We start from the raw sequence: 21693 nt of genomic DNA, 5'->3' as shown, positions 1-21693 counted from the left end.
CAAAAGGGTAGTTAACTTTGTTCTTAAGGAGAAAGAGTAGCTTTCAAGTGAATTGTGGGAAACCTGGCGGTGGAAATGAGGCCAAGGTGGGAGAACAAAGGGGGAAATAAAGGAATTTCCTGGCTCTATCCACAGAAATCACACAATGGCATAAAAATGACTGAACAGTAGTAAAGCCTGTGTTTCTGGAATAAACAATTTTTTTTCCTTCCCAGTGGAAATGTGGGACGGAAAATCTTTTTGACAATTAAAACAACGCTAAAGACATTATTGGCAATCTCCTGGTAATTGAAACAATCTGCCCAATGACCAAGTTCTCTAAATAGGACATATTTAAAATTGGAGTACTCACCACTGAATAATTTCTGTGATTTGGGCCTCCCAATGTGCAACCGATTCCTTTTTATCTGCTAGATCTCTCATCTCTTCTTCTAGTTGTCGGTTAGTTATACTTAATCTCTCAAACATAGCAGTGAGCTGAAAAGATATTTTAAGACATGAAGCTGTAATCTGAATTACTCATTGAGACAGTCTATCTGTCAAATTTTTTGACTTACACTAAGAACATGATCGAATTACCTGGAAACTACCTTGAAATAACACATAAAAATTCATTAGAAAATCTGTTTTCACAATTTTACTCCCAAATTGAGTTCTAGAGACTATTGTCACCTTCAAATCTGCTTTGTTTTAATAATGTTACTTTTCAAAAGACTTCTTTTCTAGCTCCTTAAAAAGACAGACACTATTGCCTGAGTGAATAAGTTTGTGTCTTGTATATAAAAAAAACTTCAAAAATCATAAAGGATATGTGTGAAAATTTGTGAGCTACTAGACACTTTTAGAATGCTACAATTTCTGATAAAAGCATAATTCATTCAAAAAAGAACATTAGAAAGAGCTACATTTTTGAGAGGGGGACCTTAATATATTGCTGAGATATGGCCAATGGAATTAACAATCACTTCAAGTTCAAAAAGGCAACATGATTTTTGAACTCATTAAGATTTTCCTGTTTACAAATAAGTAAGCATGATTATATATGGGCAGAAATTTGCATCTCAATCATGCATTAAAACTTGTTAATTTAAAGATAAAGTAGTTTATGCAGAGGTGATGTTTAGCCTATCCTGTTAAGTACTCACTGCTTTTTAAAGCCTTCACATCAAAGTTTTCAAACTATACCATCCCTTCTAAAAGATCACCTTGTTTATTCTATTTAAATCAAAGAAGAGTTAACATTTCTTTAACATTTAACATTTAAACAATTTTGTTTAACACTCCTTTCAATTATCCATTTTGTTTGAATGTTTCTTAATTTACATTCCCAACATACACATTTTTGCAACTTTGGAAAAATAAGTCAAAATACAAAAGTGTATTTTTCCTTAAAAAATTCATTTGCTCTTATTTTAAAGGAACATGATTTACTCAATTTGTAGCTAATATTCATTATAAAGAAAAACCTCATCTCCTCTAAAACTTTACCCAGTATTCCTTCTATTTCTTTTTCACTTCTTGCTTTTTAATAACATGAACCAGGTCTACTGATAACATATTTATTCTTGCCAGAAAGGTGATGGAATTTTTTTTTTAGGAGTTGGAGCAAACCATCATTTTTATTAGATATGCCATTCATTTGTTGTCTTTATCATATATTCTACATCAAGCATATTTCAGAAACATTTGTATTTTAAACTTGTCTTCTGCAAATAGTCACATATAAATGGCCTATTTGAAAGAAAGCATTTTGAAATAAAGGATATCCCTTATATAACTATGTAATGAAACACACACAATGCATCATAAAAAATGAAAGCAACACTTTTAGGTGATGGAATTTTAAAAGGCAAAATGAGACATACATTTTTATACATAGCCAATGTGGAATTTTGTTTTGCTGAACTATGTATATTTGTTAAAAGGTTTTTTGTTTTGGTTCAATTAGTAGAAAGCAGAACTGAAAGAAGAAGAGTTAATAAATAAAATAGGTAAGAATTTTTGAAATAATGTATGAAGAACTTACAGTCTAGGATCTTTCTACAGTATAAAAATAAAGTCTACAACTACCACTTAGGTGCCTTGTCTTAAATGATTGAGAAGGCATCTAGGTTTTCTTCTTCTACCCAGATACCAGCACAAAGCTTTTTTTAGTAGGAATCACACACAGTATGATATATGAAGCAAAGTGGGGTACAGGCTATACTTATGACCAGCAACCACACTGTAAATCTTCTCCATGGTATATATAACAAATATCAAAGAAAATCAAAAGGATAATTCCCCCCGCCACACACACACACACACACACACACACATACACACACACACACACACACACACACAAAGTAAAGAATGGTAGAAACAGAAGTAGAAGGTGTAGAACATCTCATAGGTTGTAAGGCTATTTTTCTTTGTTAAATTGTAATGTTTCTATTATAATAAATGGAAATGACTAGTGTAAAAACAAATTATTGATAAAACTTTAAAGAAAATAAAGAAGAAATTATTCTTAAGAGGAAAAAGTACGGATTTGTTCAAAGAGAACAATGTTACTATGTAAACAGAACTCATCAACTAACTCAAAATTTTATGACATGTATAATAAGCGGAAAGAATTTTAAAATAACAGTTTGGTAAGGACAGAGTCAGGAGAGTTAAAGCTCAAAATTAGATAGTGATGAATATTAAGGAAAAGAACTTTTGGGGGGATTCTATGCTAGGGAATAAAAGAAAAATGAAAAAAAAGACTTCTGCTGCTGAAAGAAAATGGGGTAATAATAAAGGACAATAGTAAGAAGTCTGGATGCTCCCCAAAATCAATCAACATGCATTTATTATTGTTGACTATGTGCCAAGAAATGGATGCTAGGAGCTAGGCACACAAAGACAAAAATGAAACAATCCCTGCCCTTAAAAAACTTAAGTTGGGGAGACAACATGGACATATATAGGGGTATGTAACTAGACAGAAGGTATGACTGAGGGAGGGTGACTGCAGCTAGAAGGATCAGGAAAGGTGTCATCAAGAATAGTGCACTTGAGCTGCTCCTGAAGGAAACGAGGAGGTCTAAGAGGCAAGGTGAGGAGGAAGAGGAAGTGATGGGAGGATGTACAACAATCAGAGGGCCAGGCCCCTCAGGATCTCAGAGCGTGTAAACAAGTACAAGGAGCAACCAGGCTAAGAAGACAGAATGGAGCCAGTCAGGTGCTGAATGACTTTAAACGCCAAAAAGAGGAATTTATATTTTGTCCTAGAGGCCAAAGAAGACCACTGGATTTTACTGAAGAAAGGAACGACATAATCAGACAACTGCCCTTAAGGAAAATCATTTTCTAACTATTTTTAGAAAGAAGCAAATTAAAACCTTAAATTAAAAGCAGAAAAGAAGCAAAACACAAAGAAACTAGAGTTGAGGCAGAATAGCAGAAACAATCCAAAAAAGCAGTGCAAGGAGAAACGGACCAGGACCAATGCCCAAGGAGGAACAGAAGCCTAGTCCTTTTTCTCCAACCTTTGTGACCAGGCCTTGTTTTGACCTATGATTTTTTTATTTAAAGGATCATTTAAGATGTTAGCATCAGATGTTTATTTCACATAGAGCTAGCAATAATGTAAAAACTAGCAATGAAATGGAATAACTGGCTGTTAACTCAACTGGGGAACTGACCAGTTTTCTTCTCAATTTTACTACACATTATATCACTTCAGATTGTTTCTCTGCACTCTCTAATTATACCACAGTGATTCCAAGTGAAATCATCTTGTAATGTGTAATTTCTGATCTCAATGTAACTCTTGAGCTTATAAGACAAATCTCCAACTCTGTGGTAATTAACAGGTATATACATGTTAACTAATTGAAAGAGAAACTAGGCTTTTTTTTATCTAGTTAAACTACTAGTTTCACATTTGTTTAAAAACTTCAAGGTTTGCTTCTAAAAAGTCTTAAAATTCACATAAATCATTTAATTTTAAATTTATTTAAGGCATTGCTTGAGGCTTTGTTATCTTTCAAAATACTATGCGGTTTAGTTGCACAGGAGGTTACCATATACATTAATATTTCTTCTCAAGTTGTTTTCAGCAAAACAAGCCAGGTAATGTTTTATGAAGTTTGGAAAATTAAATAGTCAAAAGAAGTAAATGTGGGAGAAGAGAAGGTATGTGGGACAAAAATGGAAATGAGCCAGTTTAGACTACTAAACTAAATTCTTTGATAGCATCACAGTTGTTTGTTAAGCATTTTGCATAGTACGCACTTATAACTGTTTCTTGAATTAAATCAGTCATGATGTCTGAAAGTAGAGAACTGAAAGCCATATAGTATGTTAAAAAAAATTTTTTATGTCAAAATACAATCTTTCCTTATTAAAATTTTAGCAGTATGCAGCTAGCACTACACAGTTAGGTCCCAATTACTACAAATAATAAATTCAATGATGTTACTGCATTATTACGATTTGTACTGCATATTTCCATTAAGAGGAACCCAAACTCACATAATTATAACTTCATATATTGCAAATTTGAATACATGTGATTCATTATCCCAACTTATGGCATTCATATTTTGCATTAATTGGGGCCTACCTGTAAAAATTTCTGTTCCATTTCAGAGTGACATGTCCAAAACCTAAAAAGTATACCAATACTACCTGAAGACGAACTAGATGTAAAAAAAATCCCACCAAGTAGCTGATGGTTTATTTCATGAGCCTGGATCACTTTTTTTTTTTTAGTGGGTATAAACAGACTGCAATTTATAACCAACAAAGAGCTCAAATAAAGAACAATGGTAAAGGAAATTATCAAGGAATTTTATGATTGGACCAGTCTCTACTGATACCTTTGAGATTGTGGGAGAAAATAAGGAAGATTTTCTGTGCATGGAGTACACTACTTGTGGACACCTTTTAGAAGAACATAGATCACTTTGGATAAATAGACAAGGATGGGTTGTGATTTTTATCAGTGGAGATAAGAATTTATTGACCAACTACTATGATGTGCTAGACACTGTAATAAGTTCTTTTTACAAACATTATCTCATTTGATCCTCATTACAACCTGGTAAGTAAGATTTGTTATTATCCCAACTTTACAGTTGAGGAAATTGAGGCAAACAGAGGTGAAGTGACTTGCCTAAGGTCGCTCAGCTAGTAAGTATCTGAGGCCAGGTTTGAAGTCTTCCTGCCTCCAGTCCAGAGCACAATTCATTGCTCCATGGAGATACCTTGGTAACTTCTAAATCAATGAGATTACAGATGTGTTTTAGTATTTGAAAGCCAATTGTTATGAAATGTTTTAAAATCACAGGGCACTTATTATTTGCAGGTTACCTAACTGAAACGCATAGGGGAGAAAGCATAAGAGACAGCATAGTGAAAGCACAGGGGATAGAGAGCTAGCTCAGACTCAGGAATGTTGTCTAGGTTCAAGTGCCATCTATGGTATATGCTAGTTGTGTGACCCTGAACATGTCATTTAACCTCTTATCACCCCAAATTTCTAACACTGTAAGTTCCAGAATAATTATCTAGGTTTCTAAAGTTAGAGGGTATTTGTTTTTTTTTCCTTCTTGTGCTTTTTTTTTTTTAACATGTGTTTTTAAAACTTTGGGTTACAAATTTTCTCCCTCCCTCCCCACCCATCCTCATTGAAAAGGCAAGCAACTCAATACAGGTTATAGATGTGTAGTAATGCAAAACATTTCCACAGTAGTCATGTTGTGAAAAACTAAGTATATTTCCCTTCATCCTATCCTACCCCCCATTTATTCTATTCTCTCTTTTGACCTTATCCCTCCTCAGAAGTGTTTGCTTTTGATTATCCCCTCCCTGAATCTGCCCTCCCCTCTATCAACCCCCTGCTCTCTTGTCCCCTTCTCTCCTCATTTTCCTATAGGGTATGATAGATTTCCATACCCCATTGTGTATGTTATTCCCTCCTTAAGCCAAATCCTATGAGAGTAAGATTCACTCATACCCTCTCACCTTCCCCCATTTTCCCTCCACTGTAAAAACCTTTTCTTGTCTGTTTCATGTGAGATAATTTACCCCATTCTATCTCTCTCCCTTTCTCCTCCCAGCATAATCCTCTCTCCCCCCTTAATTTTATTTTCCAGATATCACCCCTTCATCTTCAACTCACCCTGTGTCATCTATCTATCTATCTATCTATCTATACATACATATAATTTTTTCCCTCCCACTGCCCTAATACTGACAAAGGACTCATGAGTTACAAATATCATCTTTCCATACAGGAATGTAAACAGTTCATCCTTAATAAGTCTCTTAAGATTTCTCTTTCCTGTTTACCTCTTCATGTTTCACTTGAGTCTTGTATTTGAAAGTCAGATTTTCTATTCAGCTGTGGTCTTTTCATCAAGAATTCTTGAAAGTCCCCTATTTCACTGAATGACCATTTTTTACCCTGAAGGATTATACTCAGTTTTGCTGGGTGGCCTAGATCACTTTCAAAGATTTCCCCATTATCCTACTTTTACATCTTCATGATTCATCAAGGCTGTCTCTGCAAAAATCTACTCTTGCTCAAGTGTTTTAGTCCTACCCAGAAGAAAATGAGGTTGTATGAAACAAAATGGAAAGAAAAGAAATGAGAGAATGTATAAAACTGTAAAAAAGTGGAAGGGATAAAGAAATATAAACATATCTTACAACCTTGAACTGTTCTGATATGGGGGAGACTGTCTATTCCAAGAAAATAATTTGGCCCTGAAAGGGAAAGTTTTCCTTTAAAAAAAAAAAAAAGGATGCCTAACATAAATCTATACTTCCATGACTTTTATCTACCAGTGTTCTGATCAAAGGGAATGTAATTTTTAATCTCTGAAACGTTTTCATTTTGTTTTGTTTTTTTCTCTTAAAGACCAGCCTACTCCAAATCACTCTGGTCCCAGACCAAGCCCTACTTGGTCACTGTTTGGGCCCTGATTGGCTCAGAATGAATGTAAATAACAATTGTTTCTGTTTCAGCCGGCAACTCTAAGGGTATTCCCCTCCCAAATCTATTTTTTTTAAGAGGCAATTCTTTGCCTCATTCTGCTAAGCCTTAATCACTGAATGGGCAACTGCCTCAATCAAACTGAGACCTCTTAAAGACCTTAGTTTGAAAAGGCCAAGGTCCTCCACTGTATCCTGGGACATCTCCAGTTGTCCTGATCCATTATCTGGCCATTGGACTCAGATGTCTCCAGAGGAGAAAGTCAGGCTGGTGACTTTGCACAGAATTCACTTGCATGTCATGGCTTCACCTCCCTCATGTCATAGTCCTCTTGGAGAAGGAAGGACAAACACCAACAGCAAATATTTGTTGGATTGAATCACTCACCTTATCAAGCTCATTTGAGAGTTTTTTATTTTCTTCAGTCAACAGAGTCTTTTCTCGTTCATATTTTTGTTTAAATTCACTTTCAAACTCTTCCCTTTCATTTTGGCTATTAAATTACCAAAAAAAAAAAAAAGAAAAAGAAAAAGAAAAAATAGTCATATCATTAATATAAGCCAACAATTTGAAGAAAACTATTTTTATGGGAGTTTCTGTTTCACAGATGAAAATACTGTTAGAAATTAGAACATAATAATTACTGCAATGAGATATTACTATATGAACAACAACATTTTCTTGGTGTCTAGGAAAGCACATCATAGTCTTTTTAGGGATGAGGGAATAGACCTGTAATTTCATCAGTACAGAAACTCATGGTATGAAACTCCCACTACTGAGAGAGAGCAGAACCTCATTTTTAACTTAGAGACTTTTAAAGTGTCACCTGGAGAACTAAGATACGTCTATGGCCACACAGCTACCATTAACTCAACAAGCATTTCCTTTGTGCCAGGCACTGTGCTAAGAACTGACAGATACACAGATAGAAATAAAATGAGGCCCTGCCTTCAAGGAACTCACATTTTCTCGAGGAAACAAGATGTACCACAAGTCTATACAGGATAGCTACAAATAAAATACAAGGCAGCTGTGGCTTTTAAAAATGTCTTCAACATAAGTCAGAGTAAGCAGGGTTTCAAAGAACACTTTAAAGAAACATATTAGGCTTTTCTAAGCCAATCTGCAATTTTACTAAATTTAATCACGAATGTTATTTTAGTATTAATTTTAAAATTAATTCTTAGTTTAGACAATCTTGCTATGTTAATTTCAAAAAATATTTTACTGTTAGATAACATTGGAAAGACATCATTATAGTGAAGTATGAATTAAAATTCTAAAATCCCTTTTTTTCTTGATACCATATAAAAGATATATATACACATAAAATACACAAAAATACTCACATATACAGCATGTTCATGTACATATAAAACATTTATCCACTGCTGAGCACAAAACAGGGAGTGTGTGCAAGTGTGTGTATATTTTCTGACCAGATTTACAATTATATCTGTGGTAGAAACTCCTAGTGAAGAACTCTACCAGTGTAAATCAGCTATGTGGCTAAATACTGAACAAATCCAAAAGAATACAAAATCTTTCAAACTTAAAGAAAATGACAGATAAAGAAGCAGAGGCTACAGAAAACTGCATGCATAGACACACCTTCTCCATGTCTGTGTGTGCGCATGTGTATGAGGGGGAGGGAGAGGGAGAGACAGAGAGAAGCATCATGGTTTGAAGATTAGCTCTACTACATATATGACTTTGAGCAAGTCACTATCTTTGAGACTAAATTTTCTCTTATACAAAATGAAGGAGATATCTTTTCTCCCTTCTGAATAGAAGATTCTATGAATCAGTTCAAACAACAAACATATAGACTCCATCGAAACCCTAGAGAGTAGATTCTGTATCTGTGAAAAATATGATTAACTGTAACAAAAATATCATGGAAAAAAAGTTAAGGGATTGAATATTATATCATATAAGTGATTCAAATTCATGGTAAAATTGGAGTCTCTAAGAAGTGGCAAGGATGACATGGAAGCTGAAAAAGAAACTATGGACCTAGTTCCCCAGAGCTTGTCGTATTAACATTTCATATACTTACATACACACTCTAACTGAGAAATATATTTTGGGATATGTAGTATGTGACATAAGCATAAGTTTTTCCCCCCTTGTCAACAAGTATTTATTAAACACTTAAGAAAGAAAGCCAAAATGGCAGAGTAGAGGCACCAGAATTATTCGAATATTCCCTTCCAAAAGATTTTAAAATAACACCTCAAATCAAATTTTGGAGCAGCAGAGACATAAATGATCAAAGTGAGAGATTTTTCTAGCCTAAGACAACCTGGGAGGTTGGCAAGAGAAGTCTGTGACATCAGGGTGGAGGCAAGTACAGGTGGCAGCAACACTTTAGGCCTTAGGGAATGTGGCAAAAGCATAACAAGAAGTTTGCGGGCTCTCAGCCCAGAGAACATAGAAGTAAGACACCTATTCAAAAGAAATTACAAGGGACGCTTTGCTGGCTCTGGGTGCTGCTGGTGCTGACTGGCAACATTACTGCTCATAAAGAGTTCTAGGTCACAGTTCCAAGGGAAAGAGGAGTGTTTGTGGTCCATCACAAGGGAACAGGGACATTGCTTGAAGTTTCAAGGCAGATAACAGCACTAGCACTTGTGGCTACAGCAAGCAGGGGACCCAGTCACAATTCTAAGGCCAAGAGGAGCACTAGAGCTTGTGGTTACAGGAGAGTTGGGATCATGGTCACAGTCCCAGGGTCATGAGGAGGGCCACTGCTTGTAGCTGCAGGGAAGTAGGGGCCCTTCCTGGGTAGAGACAAGAGTGCAGACCATGACAGCAACGACCACAGCTCTCCAAAGATCATACCACCTTGGAAGCACTGAAAACTTGCAAACCCCTAGAACTAACTCTGAAAACAGCAGCAGACTTCCACTTCCGGAAACCAAGATGGCAGAGTAAGAAGTAAGTTGCTCTTACATTCCCTTATTAATCTCTGAAAGCCCAGAAAAATATAACCCCAGGAAACACTCTAGAACAGCTGAACCAGAAGAAAGATGGGATGCAGCAGTCCAGAAGCCCAGGTAGCTTGAGGGATTAACAGGAAAGGCCCCTACTGCCCTGGGGGAAGGGGAGCAGTACAGAATGGGAGGCATCCCAGCAAGCTAGCGGAAAGCCCCATCTCAGCATACTGGGAGGAGATCCTGAAACCCAGGTGGTGGAGCACTTAAACACCTGGACCCTTGGGTGTCTGGGGGGGGCGGGGAGAACTGGTGGAAACCAGCTTGGAAAACCACTGGGTGTCTTGGCATTCTACAGCAACTGGGTCTCCCAGTGCCTCAGCAAAACTAAGGGAAACAATGCTCCAAGGGTCCCCAGGCAGATAAACGTCCTGCAACATCCATCTGAAAGGAGCTGAGGAAAGTGAAAGGAAAGGAAAAGCAGGCAAACTCCAGGGGCCAGACTACCCAATCCTACCCCTAGAGTGCCAGTGTTGCTGATTCCAACCCAACACCAGGTAAGCTGCCTAAGCAAAAAAAAAAAAACCAAAAAAACAAAAAACCCTACAGCCTCCAACTGCCAGCATTAGAGGTCCCAGCACACAAAGCCAGTGACCAGGCCCTAGGCTCCCAACACAAGAAGCTTGGGTCAGTGCCCTCTGCTCCCCAGCAGAAGAGCTCAACCTCTTCAAAGGCCAGGAAATAAGCAAACACCATGAGCAAAAAGAAACAAATGATAGATTCTTATTATGGGAATAATGAAGATCAAGGCAGAAATTCTGAAGAGGACAACATTGTCAACAAACCCACATCTGGAACCTCAAAAGGGAATATGAACTGGTCTGAAGCCTAAAAAGCCTTTCTTAGAAGAGCTCAAGAAGGATTTTAAAAGTCAAATGAGAAAGGTAGAAGAAAAAATGGAAAAGAAATGAGAGGTATGCAAGAGAGAGTCAATAGCTTGGAAAAGGAAGGACAAAAATTAACTGTAGAAAACAAATCCTTAAAAAATACAATTGGCCAACTGGAAAAAAAAGTACACCAAAGAAAACAAGTCCCTAAAAAATACAACTGGCCAAATGGGGAAGGAGGTACAAAATCCAATAGAAGAAAACAATTTGTTAAAAATTAGAATTGGGCAAATGGAAGCTAATGACTCTATGAGAGAGCAAGAATCAGTCAAACAAAAACAAAAGAATGAAAATATAGATGAAAACATAAAATATCTCACTGGTAAAAAAAAAACTGACCTGGAAAATCGATCCAGGAGAGACAATTTAAAAATTATTGGTCTACCTGAAAATCATGATGAAAAAAAGAGCCTGGCCAGCATCTTTCAGGAAATCATATAGGAAAACTGCCCTAAGGTCCTAGAACCAGAGGGTAAAATAGCCATAGAAAGAATTCACCAATCACCTCCTGAAAGAGATCCCAAATTGAAAACGCCAAGGAATATGGTAGCCAGATTCCAAAATTACCAGGTCAAAGAGAAAATATTGCAAGCAGCCAGAAAGAAACAATTGAAATATCATGGAATCGGGGCAGCTAGGTGGTGCAGTGGATAGAGCTCTGGCCTTAGAATCAGGAGGACCTGAGTTCAAATCTAGCCTCAGACAACTGACATTTACTAGCTGTGTGACCTTGGGCAAGTCACTTAACCCCAACTGCCTAAGCAAAAAAACCCCAAAAAAACAAAAAAACAAAAAACAACAAAATATCATGGAACCACAGTCAGGATTATAGAGGACCTTGCAGCTTCTACATTAAAAGACCATAGGATGTAGAATATGATATTCCACAAGGCAAAGAAGCCTGGATTACAACCAAGGATCAACTACCCAGCGAAAATGAGCATGATCTTTCAGGGGAGGAGATGGATATTCAATGAAATAGGGGACTTCCAAACCTTCCTGATAAAAAGACCAGAGCTCAACAGAAAATCTGATTTTCAAACACAAGACTCAAGAGAGACATAAAAAGGTAAATGGGACAGAAAGAAACAACATGTTATTAATAAGGACAAACTGTTTACATCCCTATAAGGGAAGATGACACTTGTAACTTTTTTTTCTTATAAACACATATATTAGAGTTTGCATTCTAAAGATTCCAGGGACTTATTTTTTTTTTTAGAAGAAAACTTTGGCTTTCAGCATTTCAACTGTTCCATGATCTCACTGATGAGGGTGCTTCCTGCACAACCTATCCATGCCTTCTTATGCTTTTCAGTTTTTGTCCATGTGTGGTCCTCTGCAAGTTCCCTACAAGGGATCCACTCAAGATGTTGTGGTATTATCTTGACATTGTTTGGGTTCCAATACTTCATGGAGGGTGTTCCTTTGTTATCCCTTGCTCATTTGTGGTGATAGATTAACTTATTCTTCTAATCATTCATTTCTTTGAGGATATTTTCAAATGCCCATAATTCATCTTTACACTGTCAGTTGACTAACTTGAAGTTTTAGCTATTCTTCTGCCCAGAGTTCCATTATTTGTAGCCATGTGGCTTTACCAGGCTTTTATATCAGAAGAACTGGTATTAAAGAGTTAGGATTTTGTCCCTGAGAGTAATGAGGTCATTGAAACTGCCATGCAATTTTCCAAGTGCAATCTAGACCATTTTTTCCCTTCATTCAATTTTAGACCTAGTTCATTGTCCAAGTGCAGCATCCATTAAAGAGACATGTACTGATGAACTGTCTCTATGGACTATCCATTTAACTCATTGTCACGCTAATAAACATTCTTCACCTACATGGTTTGTCCTATATGGATCATAATGCCAAATCCTTTGCAGTGATTTTGGAGCTTCTCCAGTGTTCCTCTTCATGTTTCACTTGAATCTTGTATTTGAGAGTCAAATTTTCTATTCAGCTCTGGTCTTTTCATCAAGAATGCTTGAAAGTCCCCTATTTCACTGAATGACCATTTTTTCCCCTGAAGGATTATACTCAGTTTTGCTGGATAGGTGATTCTTGGTTGTAGTCCCATCTCCTTCGCTGTCCAGAATATCATACTCCATGCCCTGCGGTCCCTTAATGTAGAAGCTGCTAAATCTTGTGTTATCCTGATTATGTTTCCACAATACTTGAATTGTTTCTTTCTGGCTGCTTGTAATATTTTCTCCTTGACCTGGGAACTCTGGAATTTGGCTACAATATTCCTAGGAGTTTTCCTTTGGAGATCTCTTTCAGGAGGAGATCAGTGGATTCTTTCCATTTCTATTTTGTCCCCTGGTTCTAAAATATCAGGGCAGTTTTCCTTGATCATTTCTTGAAAGATGATGTCTAGGCTCTTTTTTTGATCATGGCTTTCAGATAGTCCAATAATTTTTTAAATTCTCTCTCCTGGATCTATTTTCCAGGTCAGTTGTTTTTCCAATGAGATATTTCACATTTCTATTTTTTCATTGTTTTGGATTTGTTTTACAGTGTCTTGATTTCTCATAAAGTCATTAGCTTTCAATTGCTCCGTTCTAATTTTTAAGGAAGTATTTTCTTCAGTAAGCTTTTGGACTTCCTTTTCCATTTGGCCAATTTTGCTTTTTAGGGCATTCTTCTCCTCATTGGCTTTTTGGACCTCTTTTGCCATTTGGGTTAGGTTATTTTTTAAGGTGTTATTTTTTTCAGTATTTTTTTGGATCTCCTTTAGCAAGCTGTTGACTTGTTTTTCATGATTTTCTTGCATCACTCTCAGTTTTTCCTCTACTTCTCTTACTTGCTTCTCAAAATCCTTTTTGAGCTCTTCCAAGGCCTGGGACTGATTCATATTTTTCCTGGAGGCTTTGGATGTAGCAGTTTTGACTTTGTTGTCTCCTTCTGATTGTATGTTTTGATCTTCTTTGACACCAAAGTAATATTCCATGGTCTCACTCTTTCTGCACTGCTTGCTCATGATCTCAGCCAATTACTTAAGTTGACACTTGTAACTTGAGAATTGTATTGTTATTACACCATGTTCAAAGGGTATACATAAAGGAGGTGGGTATAAATTGATTTTGATATAATAATAAAAAATAATCTAATCAAGTGGGTTAAATGGATCCAAGTAAGTAGATTAATCTGACCTAAGAAAATGTACTGAGAGAAAAGGAAAGGAGGAGGCAGACAAGGATAAATTATATTACAGGAAAAGGCACAAAAACCTATTACAGCAGAGGGAAAGAAGGGAGAGAGATGACCATTGTTTGAACCTTACTCTCATCAGATTTGGCTCAAGAAGGGAATAACATAACCATTTAGATATAGAAATCTAACTTGCCCTATAGGCAATAGGAGGGAAAAGAGGAAAGAAAAGGGAAGGGAGATAGAAGGGAGAGAAGTAGTAAAGGTAAAGGGGAAGGAAAGGGAGGGGGTTAATAGAAGGGAGGTGGGACTGAGGGAGGTGGTTGTCAAAAGCAAAACACTAGTGAGGAGGGAAAAGGAGAAAGGAGAAAGAAAAGCAGAAACGGGGGGGCAAAAGGATGGAGAGAAAGACACAGATAGTAATCATAACTGTGAATGTGATATATGAATGTAATGGAATACTGTTGTGCTATAAGAAATGATGAACAGGCTGATCTCAGAAAAACCTGGAAAGACTTGTATGCTCCGATGCTGAGTGAAGTGAGCAGAACCAGGAGAACATTGTACACAGTAACAGCCACGTTGTGTAATGACTAATATTGATAAACTTAATAAACCCTTCTCAGCAATATAAGGATCTAAGACATCTCCAAAGTCCTCATGATGGAAAATGCTATCCACATCCAAAGAAAGAACTATGGAGTTTGAATCATAATATTTGCTACTTTTTTTCTTCTGTTGTGTTTTGTTTCCTCTTTCTTGTGGTTCCTCTTATTGGTTCTAATTGTTACTTATAACATCATTAATTTGAAAATATGTTTAATAGGAATATATATGTATAGCCTACATCTGATTGTGTGCCGTCTTGGGGGAGGAGGTGGGGAAGGAAGGAGAGGAAAATTTAAAACTCAAAAGCTTATGGAAGTGATTGTTGATAAATCAAAATAAATTAATTAATACCAAAACAAAACAAAACAAAAAAACAAAAACAAAAAAAAATCAGCAGCACACAAAAGCCTAAAGAATGGGACAGTGCTTCCCTACCTCTAAGTGAGCAGAACTCGACTTTAAAATAAAGTAAAAAAGTCAAGAAATAGACTGGGAAAATGAGCAAAAAACAAAGTAAGAACCTGAACATAAAAAACTACTCTAGCATCAGGGAAGACCAAGACACAAACTCAGAAGACAACAACATAAAAATAGCTATAAGCAAAGTCTCAAAGAAAAAAATGCTAATTGGACACAAGACTAACAAAAATTCCTGGAAGAATTAAGGAAAGAAATAAGAATGGCAGAGGAAAAAATGGGAAAAGAAATGACAGTGATGCAAGAAAATTATGAAAAGAGAATTGACAACTTGGTAAAAGAGGGCCACCCCCAAAAAAATACTGAAGAAAATGACACCTTAAAAAACAGAATTGGCCTAATGGTAAAAGAGTCACAAAAATTCAACGAAGAAAAAAAGTCCTTAAAAAGCAGAATTGGCCAAATGAAAAAAAGAGGTACAAAAGCTCACTGAAGAAAATAATTCTTTAAAAATCAGAATTGGGAAAGTAGAAGCTAATGACTCTATGAGACATCAAGAAATAGTAAAACAAAGTCAAAAGAAAGAAAAAAATATAAAAAGAAATGTGAAATATATTATTAGAAACTAACTGATCTGGTAAAGAGATCAAGGAGAGATAATTTAAGAATTATTGGACTACCTGAACACCATGATCAAAAAATGAATCTAGACATCATATTTCAAGAAATTATCCAGGAAATCCACCAATCACCACCTGAAAGACATTCCAAAATGAAAACTTCTAGGAATATTATAGCCAAATCTCAGAGCTCTCAAGTCAAGGAGAAAATATTGCAAGCAGCCAGAAAGAAACAATTCAAATAACACAGAGTTTCAGTCAAGATAACACAAGATTTAACAGCTTACACACTAAAGGATTGGTGGGCATGGGATATGATATTTGAGAAAGCAAAGGAGCTAGGAATACAACCAAGAATAACCTACTTGGCAAAACTGAGTAGTAATCCTTCAAGGGGAAAATCAACATATAACAGAAGAGAGGACTTTCAGGCATTCTTGATGAAAAGGCCAGAATTGAACAGAAAATCTGACATTCAAACACAAGACTCGAAAGAAACATAAAAAAAGTAAACATTTTTGTGGTGGCCAAGAACTGGAAATTGAGGGAATGCCCATCACTTGGGGAATGGCTGAACAAGTTATGGTATATGAATGTAATAGAATACTATTATTTTATAAGAAATGATGAGCAGGCAGACTTCAGAAAAACCTGGAAAAATGTATATGAACTGATGCTGAGTGAAATGAGCAGAACCAGGAGAATGTTGTACACAGGAACAGCCACATTGTGTGATGACTAACTTTGACAGACCAGTCTCTTCTTAGCAATGCAAGGATCCAAGACAATTCCAAAAGACTCATGATGGAACATGCTGTCCATATCCAGAAAAAGAACTATGGAGTCTGAATGCAGATCAAAGCATATTATTTGCTCTCTCTCTCTCTCTTTTTTTCTTTTTCTTTTTTGTTTCTTCTTTCTCGTGGTTTCTCCCATTGATTCTAATTCTTCTATATAACATGACTGATGTGAGAATAGGTTTAATATGAATATGTATGTTGAGCCTATATCAATTTACATGCCATCTTGGGTGGAGGGAGGGGAGAGATGGGGAGAAAATTTGGAACTCAAAATCTTATGGGAGTGAATGTTGAAAACTAAAAATAAATGAATTTATTAAAAAATTTTTAAAAATTACAATTGCTGGAGGGGATAAGGAAAAGTACATACACTAATGAACTTATGGTGGAGTTGTGAACTGGTCCAACCATTCGGGAGAACAATTTGGATAGTTAACTATGCCCAAAGGACTATAAAATTTTGCATACTCTTGACCCAGTCATACCACTGTATGAAGTCTATACTTCAGAGAGATCAAAGGAAAAGGAAAATTATATATTTGTATAAAAATATTTATAGCAGCTCTTTTGTGGTGGCTAAAAATTGGAAATTTGGCAATTCCTCAACTTAATTATTGAATAAGGGAAATGACTTTGGGAAGATAGACCAAAAAGCATCCATTTGGCTTAATAAGTTTAGGGCAAACTAAGGTCTCAGTTTTCAAGATTTCATAGTCTGATAGACAGAAGATGTTTTCTGTTCCATGAGTTAATTGAAGACCTTAGGACTACAGATGGTATTTTCATCACTGGTACTGATCAAAGGTATGAGCTTTACAAAGGCAGATTTGGGAAATAAACAGTTAAGAAGGTTGTATCTGAGGGCAGCATTTGGGTTTCTGGACCTCAGCTTAAAACATTAAATAGGTCAGAATGAGCTGATACTTGCAAGGAATACTAAGGATAACAAAAAAAAAAATTTTTTTTAGCTATACTGGGAAAAAGAAACAGATCAAAGTAGGGGTAAAACTGTAGCAATCTGGACATAGATCAAAATGATAATAACAGAGAGAAGGCAGAACTTTTATTTCATTTATTTTCTTTGCTAAGGGGAATAATCTGAATTGGAAAGAATACAAAACTAGCTAATAAGGAATTGCTAGCCAAAATAAATAGGGACACCAAGAGGGAACTTTGCTGTCCTTAATGAGTTCAAGTCACCAGGATCAGGTCAAATATGTTCAGTGATTTCTGAGTCAGTCACTGATCTTGGGCAGAACAATGAAAATGGAAAAGATACAAAATAACTTGAAGGGCAAATGTTACCCCAATTTTAAAAAATAGAAAGAGAGTCATCTTCACATTGCAGTCAGTGAACTTAACTGATTACTGCCTGGCAAAATTCTAGAATGTATTATTAAAGTGAAGGTTACCAAATGACTAAAAAGCCAGCCATACATGACTTTCAAGAATGGATCATGCCAGACTTCCCTTGTTTCTTGTTTTACAGGTTGCAATGGAATGCTGTAGACATAATTTACCTAGATTTTATGAAAGTATGAGACAAAGACACTAGTGTTACTCTTGTGGATCAGATGGAGAGTTGTGGGTTAACCAGGCGAGATAAAAGTATAGCTGGTAGGGCTTGAAACTTTATAAATGGTCAGTACCATGAGGACCCATGAACAGTTATATATCTAATTTCGTATGAGATCTCTAATGAAATGTTTCAGGGATCTAGTTGTTGTTGTTGTTATTCAGTTGTTTTCAGTCGTGTCTGAATTTGGGGTTTTCTTGGCAAAGATACTGAAGTGGTCTGCCAATTCCTTCTCTAGCTCATTTTACAGTCACAAAACTAATACATCTCTGAGGTCAGATTTGAACTCGGGCTTTCTGACTCTGGGCCCTGCACTCTTTCCACCACACCATCTAGGGATCTGTTCTTAGCTCTGCACTATTTAACTTCTTTTTTTTTTTTGGAAGTTAAGTGGTGCAGTGGAGAGAGTGCCAGACCTAGAGTCAGGAAGACCTAAGTTCTAATCTGACCTCAGTCATTTGCTAGCTCTGTCACGCTGGGAAAGTCACTTAACCTGGTTTACCTTAGTTTCCTCATTTGTAAAATGAACCAGAGAAGAAAATGGTAAAGTACTCCAGTATCTCTGCCAAAAAAACCCAAAACCAAAACAAAACCAAAAAAAAAAAACAAAAACAAAACCCTGAATGGGGGACACAAAGAGTTAAACATAGCTAGAAACAACTCAACAACATTAAATATTTTTTATAAATGACTAAGATAAAAGAATAAAAGAGATGAATGGCATATGTATAAAATTTGCAGCTAAACAAAAACTCGGAGGGTAAGTTATTATGTTGAATGAAACAGCCAGGATCAAAAAAGATGTGTACAGGCTTTAATGTTAATAGGGATAAATGCAAAATTTTACACTTCAGTTAAAGTATAAGACTAGGGATAGGGATGGGTGGGAGTAGAGGTTGGGTGGGTAAATGATAATTTATTTGAGAAAGATATGAGGATTTCACTTGTGTGATGTGATTAATATCTACTAATATCAATGTTGCAGTTAGGTAAACCTACTTTTGTTACCTGTTGAATGATCTAACAAAGGTAGAATAGGCAACCTGAGAAAGCTATGGGCCTCCCTCTAATTCCCCATCCCTTGTTAGATGTCTTTAACTAAGAGCTAAGTCACCACACAATGAGTATATTTGTAGAAATGACTGATATATGGATCAGGATCATATGGGCTCTTAAGTTCTCTTTCAAATCTGAAAATTTGTAATTTTATGAATTAATGTGCAATCCCACCTGCCCGCCAGCTGTAAGATTAATGTCTCTTTTTTGTATGGTAACTTTGCCCGGTACACAAAATTTGTTTTATAGATTCTCCTATTACATTGGAACAAATGCTCTAAAAGAAAATTATACATATTACTCCTTCAAGGACAGTAAATTCATAACCATAAATTGCATGCGATATCTCTCCAACTCATATTGATGTCCTTACCTCTCTCTCCTGGTCTTTTCTAATTTGTCTTTTAAAATCATAATCTCCTTCTTAAGGGCAAGCTGCTGGCCTTCTGCATCACGCAGTTCTTTCTTCAGATTTTTAATTTCATTTGCATGTATTACATTCCTTTTGGATAATTCCTCCTCATAAAAGATACTTTTCTTTTCCAAGTCAGCCTTTAGTTTGGTTATCTCTTGCTGATGTTCTATGCTGCTTATACCTGGTGAGCGACCAATCTGTTTTTGCTAGAAAAATAACGGAGAACTCTTACCAAACAGAACAGTGAAATGGTACCAACTCAGTTCTGCAATAAAGACAGGCATATGTTTATCTAATGCTAACAGGAAATCACAAGACTTATGTGAAAACCAGGTTTATTATAACACAAATGAATACACATGTGGAACCCAAAGGGTTCCCAGTCTTTACAGAAGTTTACATTTTTATAATAGCAGGACAAAGGGAAGAGGGGATACTAAGAAGGGATGTGACACAGGAGGGGGAATGGTGCAACAAAGATGGGAAAAAAGACAAGACAATACCCCATGCAGAGAAGCAAGGTGATAGCAAAAGCCTTATTCTTTTCCCTTGGAAACTGTTAGACTGTGAAGATAGGAGGGTCTGCTTATCTGCAAAGGACCCCAGCTACACAAGTATTATCCCAGCCTGACATAGACTGGCAAGTGTCTGTCTTGCCTCCCAAGGACACACAGGCAGTCTAGCTTGGGGTGCAACAACATAATATGTCAGCTCAGAGAGAGATTCGTACTTGACATATTCAGAGCCTCCAACATGCTCTGGGTCCAATGTTTCTGGAAAATATGGCAACTCAAAAAGGTAAATTCAGGGGACCCCTTTATAGCCCTTAACACTAAATAAACACTATATATGCACAGCTTTTAGAAATTATTTCAGCTAAAAATACATACTTATTCTAAACAGTGTTGAAACAAGTAGAAAAAGCTAGTTGCTTTGCAATAAATATATTAAGAAAGATAATCTACATAAAAGGTTTTGTGTAGGTAGTTGAATCATCATTCAAAATAAATAAAATATTATTTTCTAAATGGTATATATTTGGGATAACTAGATAGGTCATATCACCATAGTGATGAGTACACGAATCATATTATCTTAAAATTTCACATCTTTTCCAGGGTTAAGCAAAGTGTTCACAGAAGGCACCTAATTCAACTGAACAGAAAGAAATCCAAGTATCTGGGTCAGTAAGGAACACTACTCAATAAGTCTTATGGTCTTAAACCTTCCATGCTGTTAAAGACCTGAGAATAATCACATTAATCGTTGAAGCTTTAATATTTTTTCTATCCAAGTTATCTGTCCAATAATAATAATCTCTCCAATCCAATCCAATAAATCGTCCAAAATATTCTCCAAATATCTTTGTCAGGAGCTCAAGGCCATGACAAAACATTTTAAGTTGTTCTTGAGGACTGAGAAAACCCATATCAAGTTCCATTTTCAGTTGTCATAGTCAGGTCCTTCTGCTTCTAGTTTTTCTTTCCTATTCTTGGATGCCTTTCTTAGTCTGAGGTTTTTCACTGTGGCACAAAGAGGTCTACTTAACAGAGAAGTGCCACTTACTATTAGTACCAATATTTAAATTACTAATTAACTTGAGGACCAGATATACAGTAGGTGAGCTACAAAGCAATTTAGTGAGGTCCTTAGTCACCTGAACATCCTAAATATGCTAACCTACTTATATAAAACAATCTCAACAGTTCTATCATCATTATTTATATTCTTTAAGAAATAGTAAATTACATATCTATATCTGAATGTATATGCACATGCATATCCACATACAGATTTATGCTATAAATGTATTTTTGATTAAAATTCAGCACATAAAACAACTGAAATTTTAAAGGAAAAACAACTTTCTTGATATTTTAAAATGCAATTCAAGAAGTACATTTGTACCACATAACCAGAAACTGGCACAATGCTATATCATATTTGTAGACATGCTTTGGTATGCATAATCAAACATCTCTCTATCTCTCTTTCTCTATATGTGTATGTGTATATATACATACATATATATGTGTGTGTATGTATGTATGTATACACATATAGACTAGAATCTCCAAACTTTTCTTACTTTTTCATAACAAAGAACTAGGAGCACTTTGTTTCTCCTTACACATCCAAAGTGGCAATAAGCTAGCATTTGCCTAGATCTGAAGGGAAAAAAGAGGTAAAT

The 21693-nt window shown here is 36.0% G+C and overlaps 1 protein-coding gene across 2 annotated transcripts in view; it reads right to left on the bottom strand.

Annotated features, from left to right (window-relative positions):
* Positions 1 to 21693, bottom strand: part of LOC114049605 (serine/threonine-protein kinase MRCK alpha) — a 410500-nt gene that overhangs the window by 93774 nt on the left and 295033 nt on the right. For both annotated transcript variants that reach the window (XM_027870865.1, XM_027870866.1), the window contains exons 15-17: positions 19461 to 19708; positions 7358 to 7463; positions 353 to 477 (exon numbers count right to left, since the gene is read on the bottom strand). In XM_027870865.1, coding sequence (XP_027726666.1) covers positions 353 to 477; positions 7358 to 7463; positions 19461 to 19708 — 479 coding nt within the window. The remainder of the gene's footprint in view (positions 1 to 352; positions 478 to 7357; positions 7464 to 19460; positions 19709 to 21693) is intronic.

The sequence above is a fragment of the Vombatus ursinus genome, unplaced genomic scaffold (assembly GCF_900497805.2).
Source record: "Vombatus ursinus unplaced genomic scaffold, bare-nosed wombat genome assembly UNPS02014798.1, whole genome shotgun sequence".
Taxonomy (NCBI): domain Eukaryota; kingdom Metazoa; phylum Chordata; class Mammalia; order Diprotodontia; family Vombatidae; genus Vombatus; species Vombatus ursinus.
Note: the sequence above shows the minus strand (reverse complement) of the source record. Positions and strands in the feature narration are given on the sequence as shown.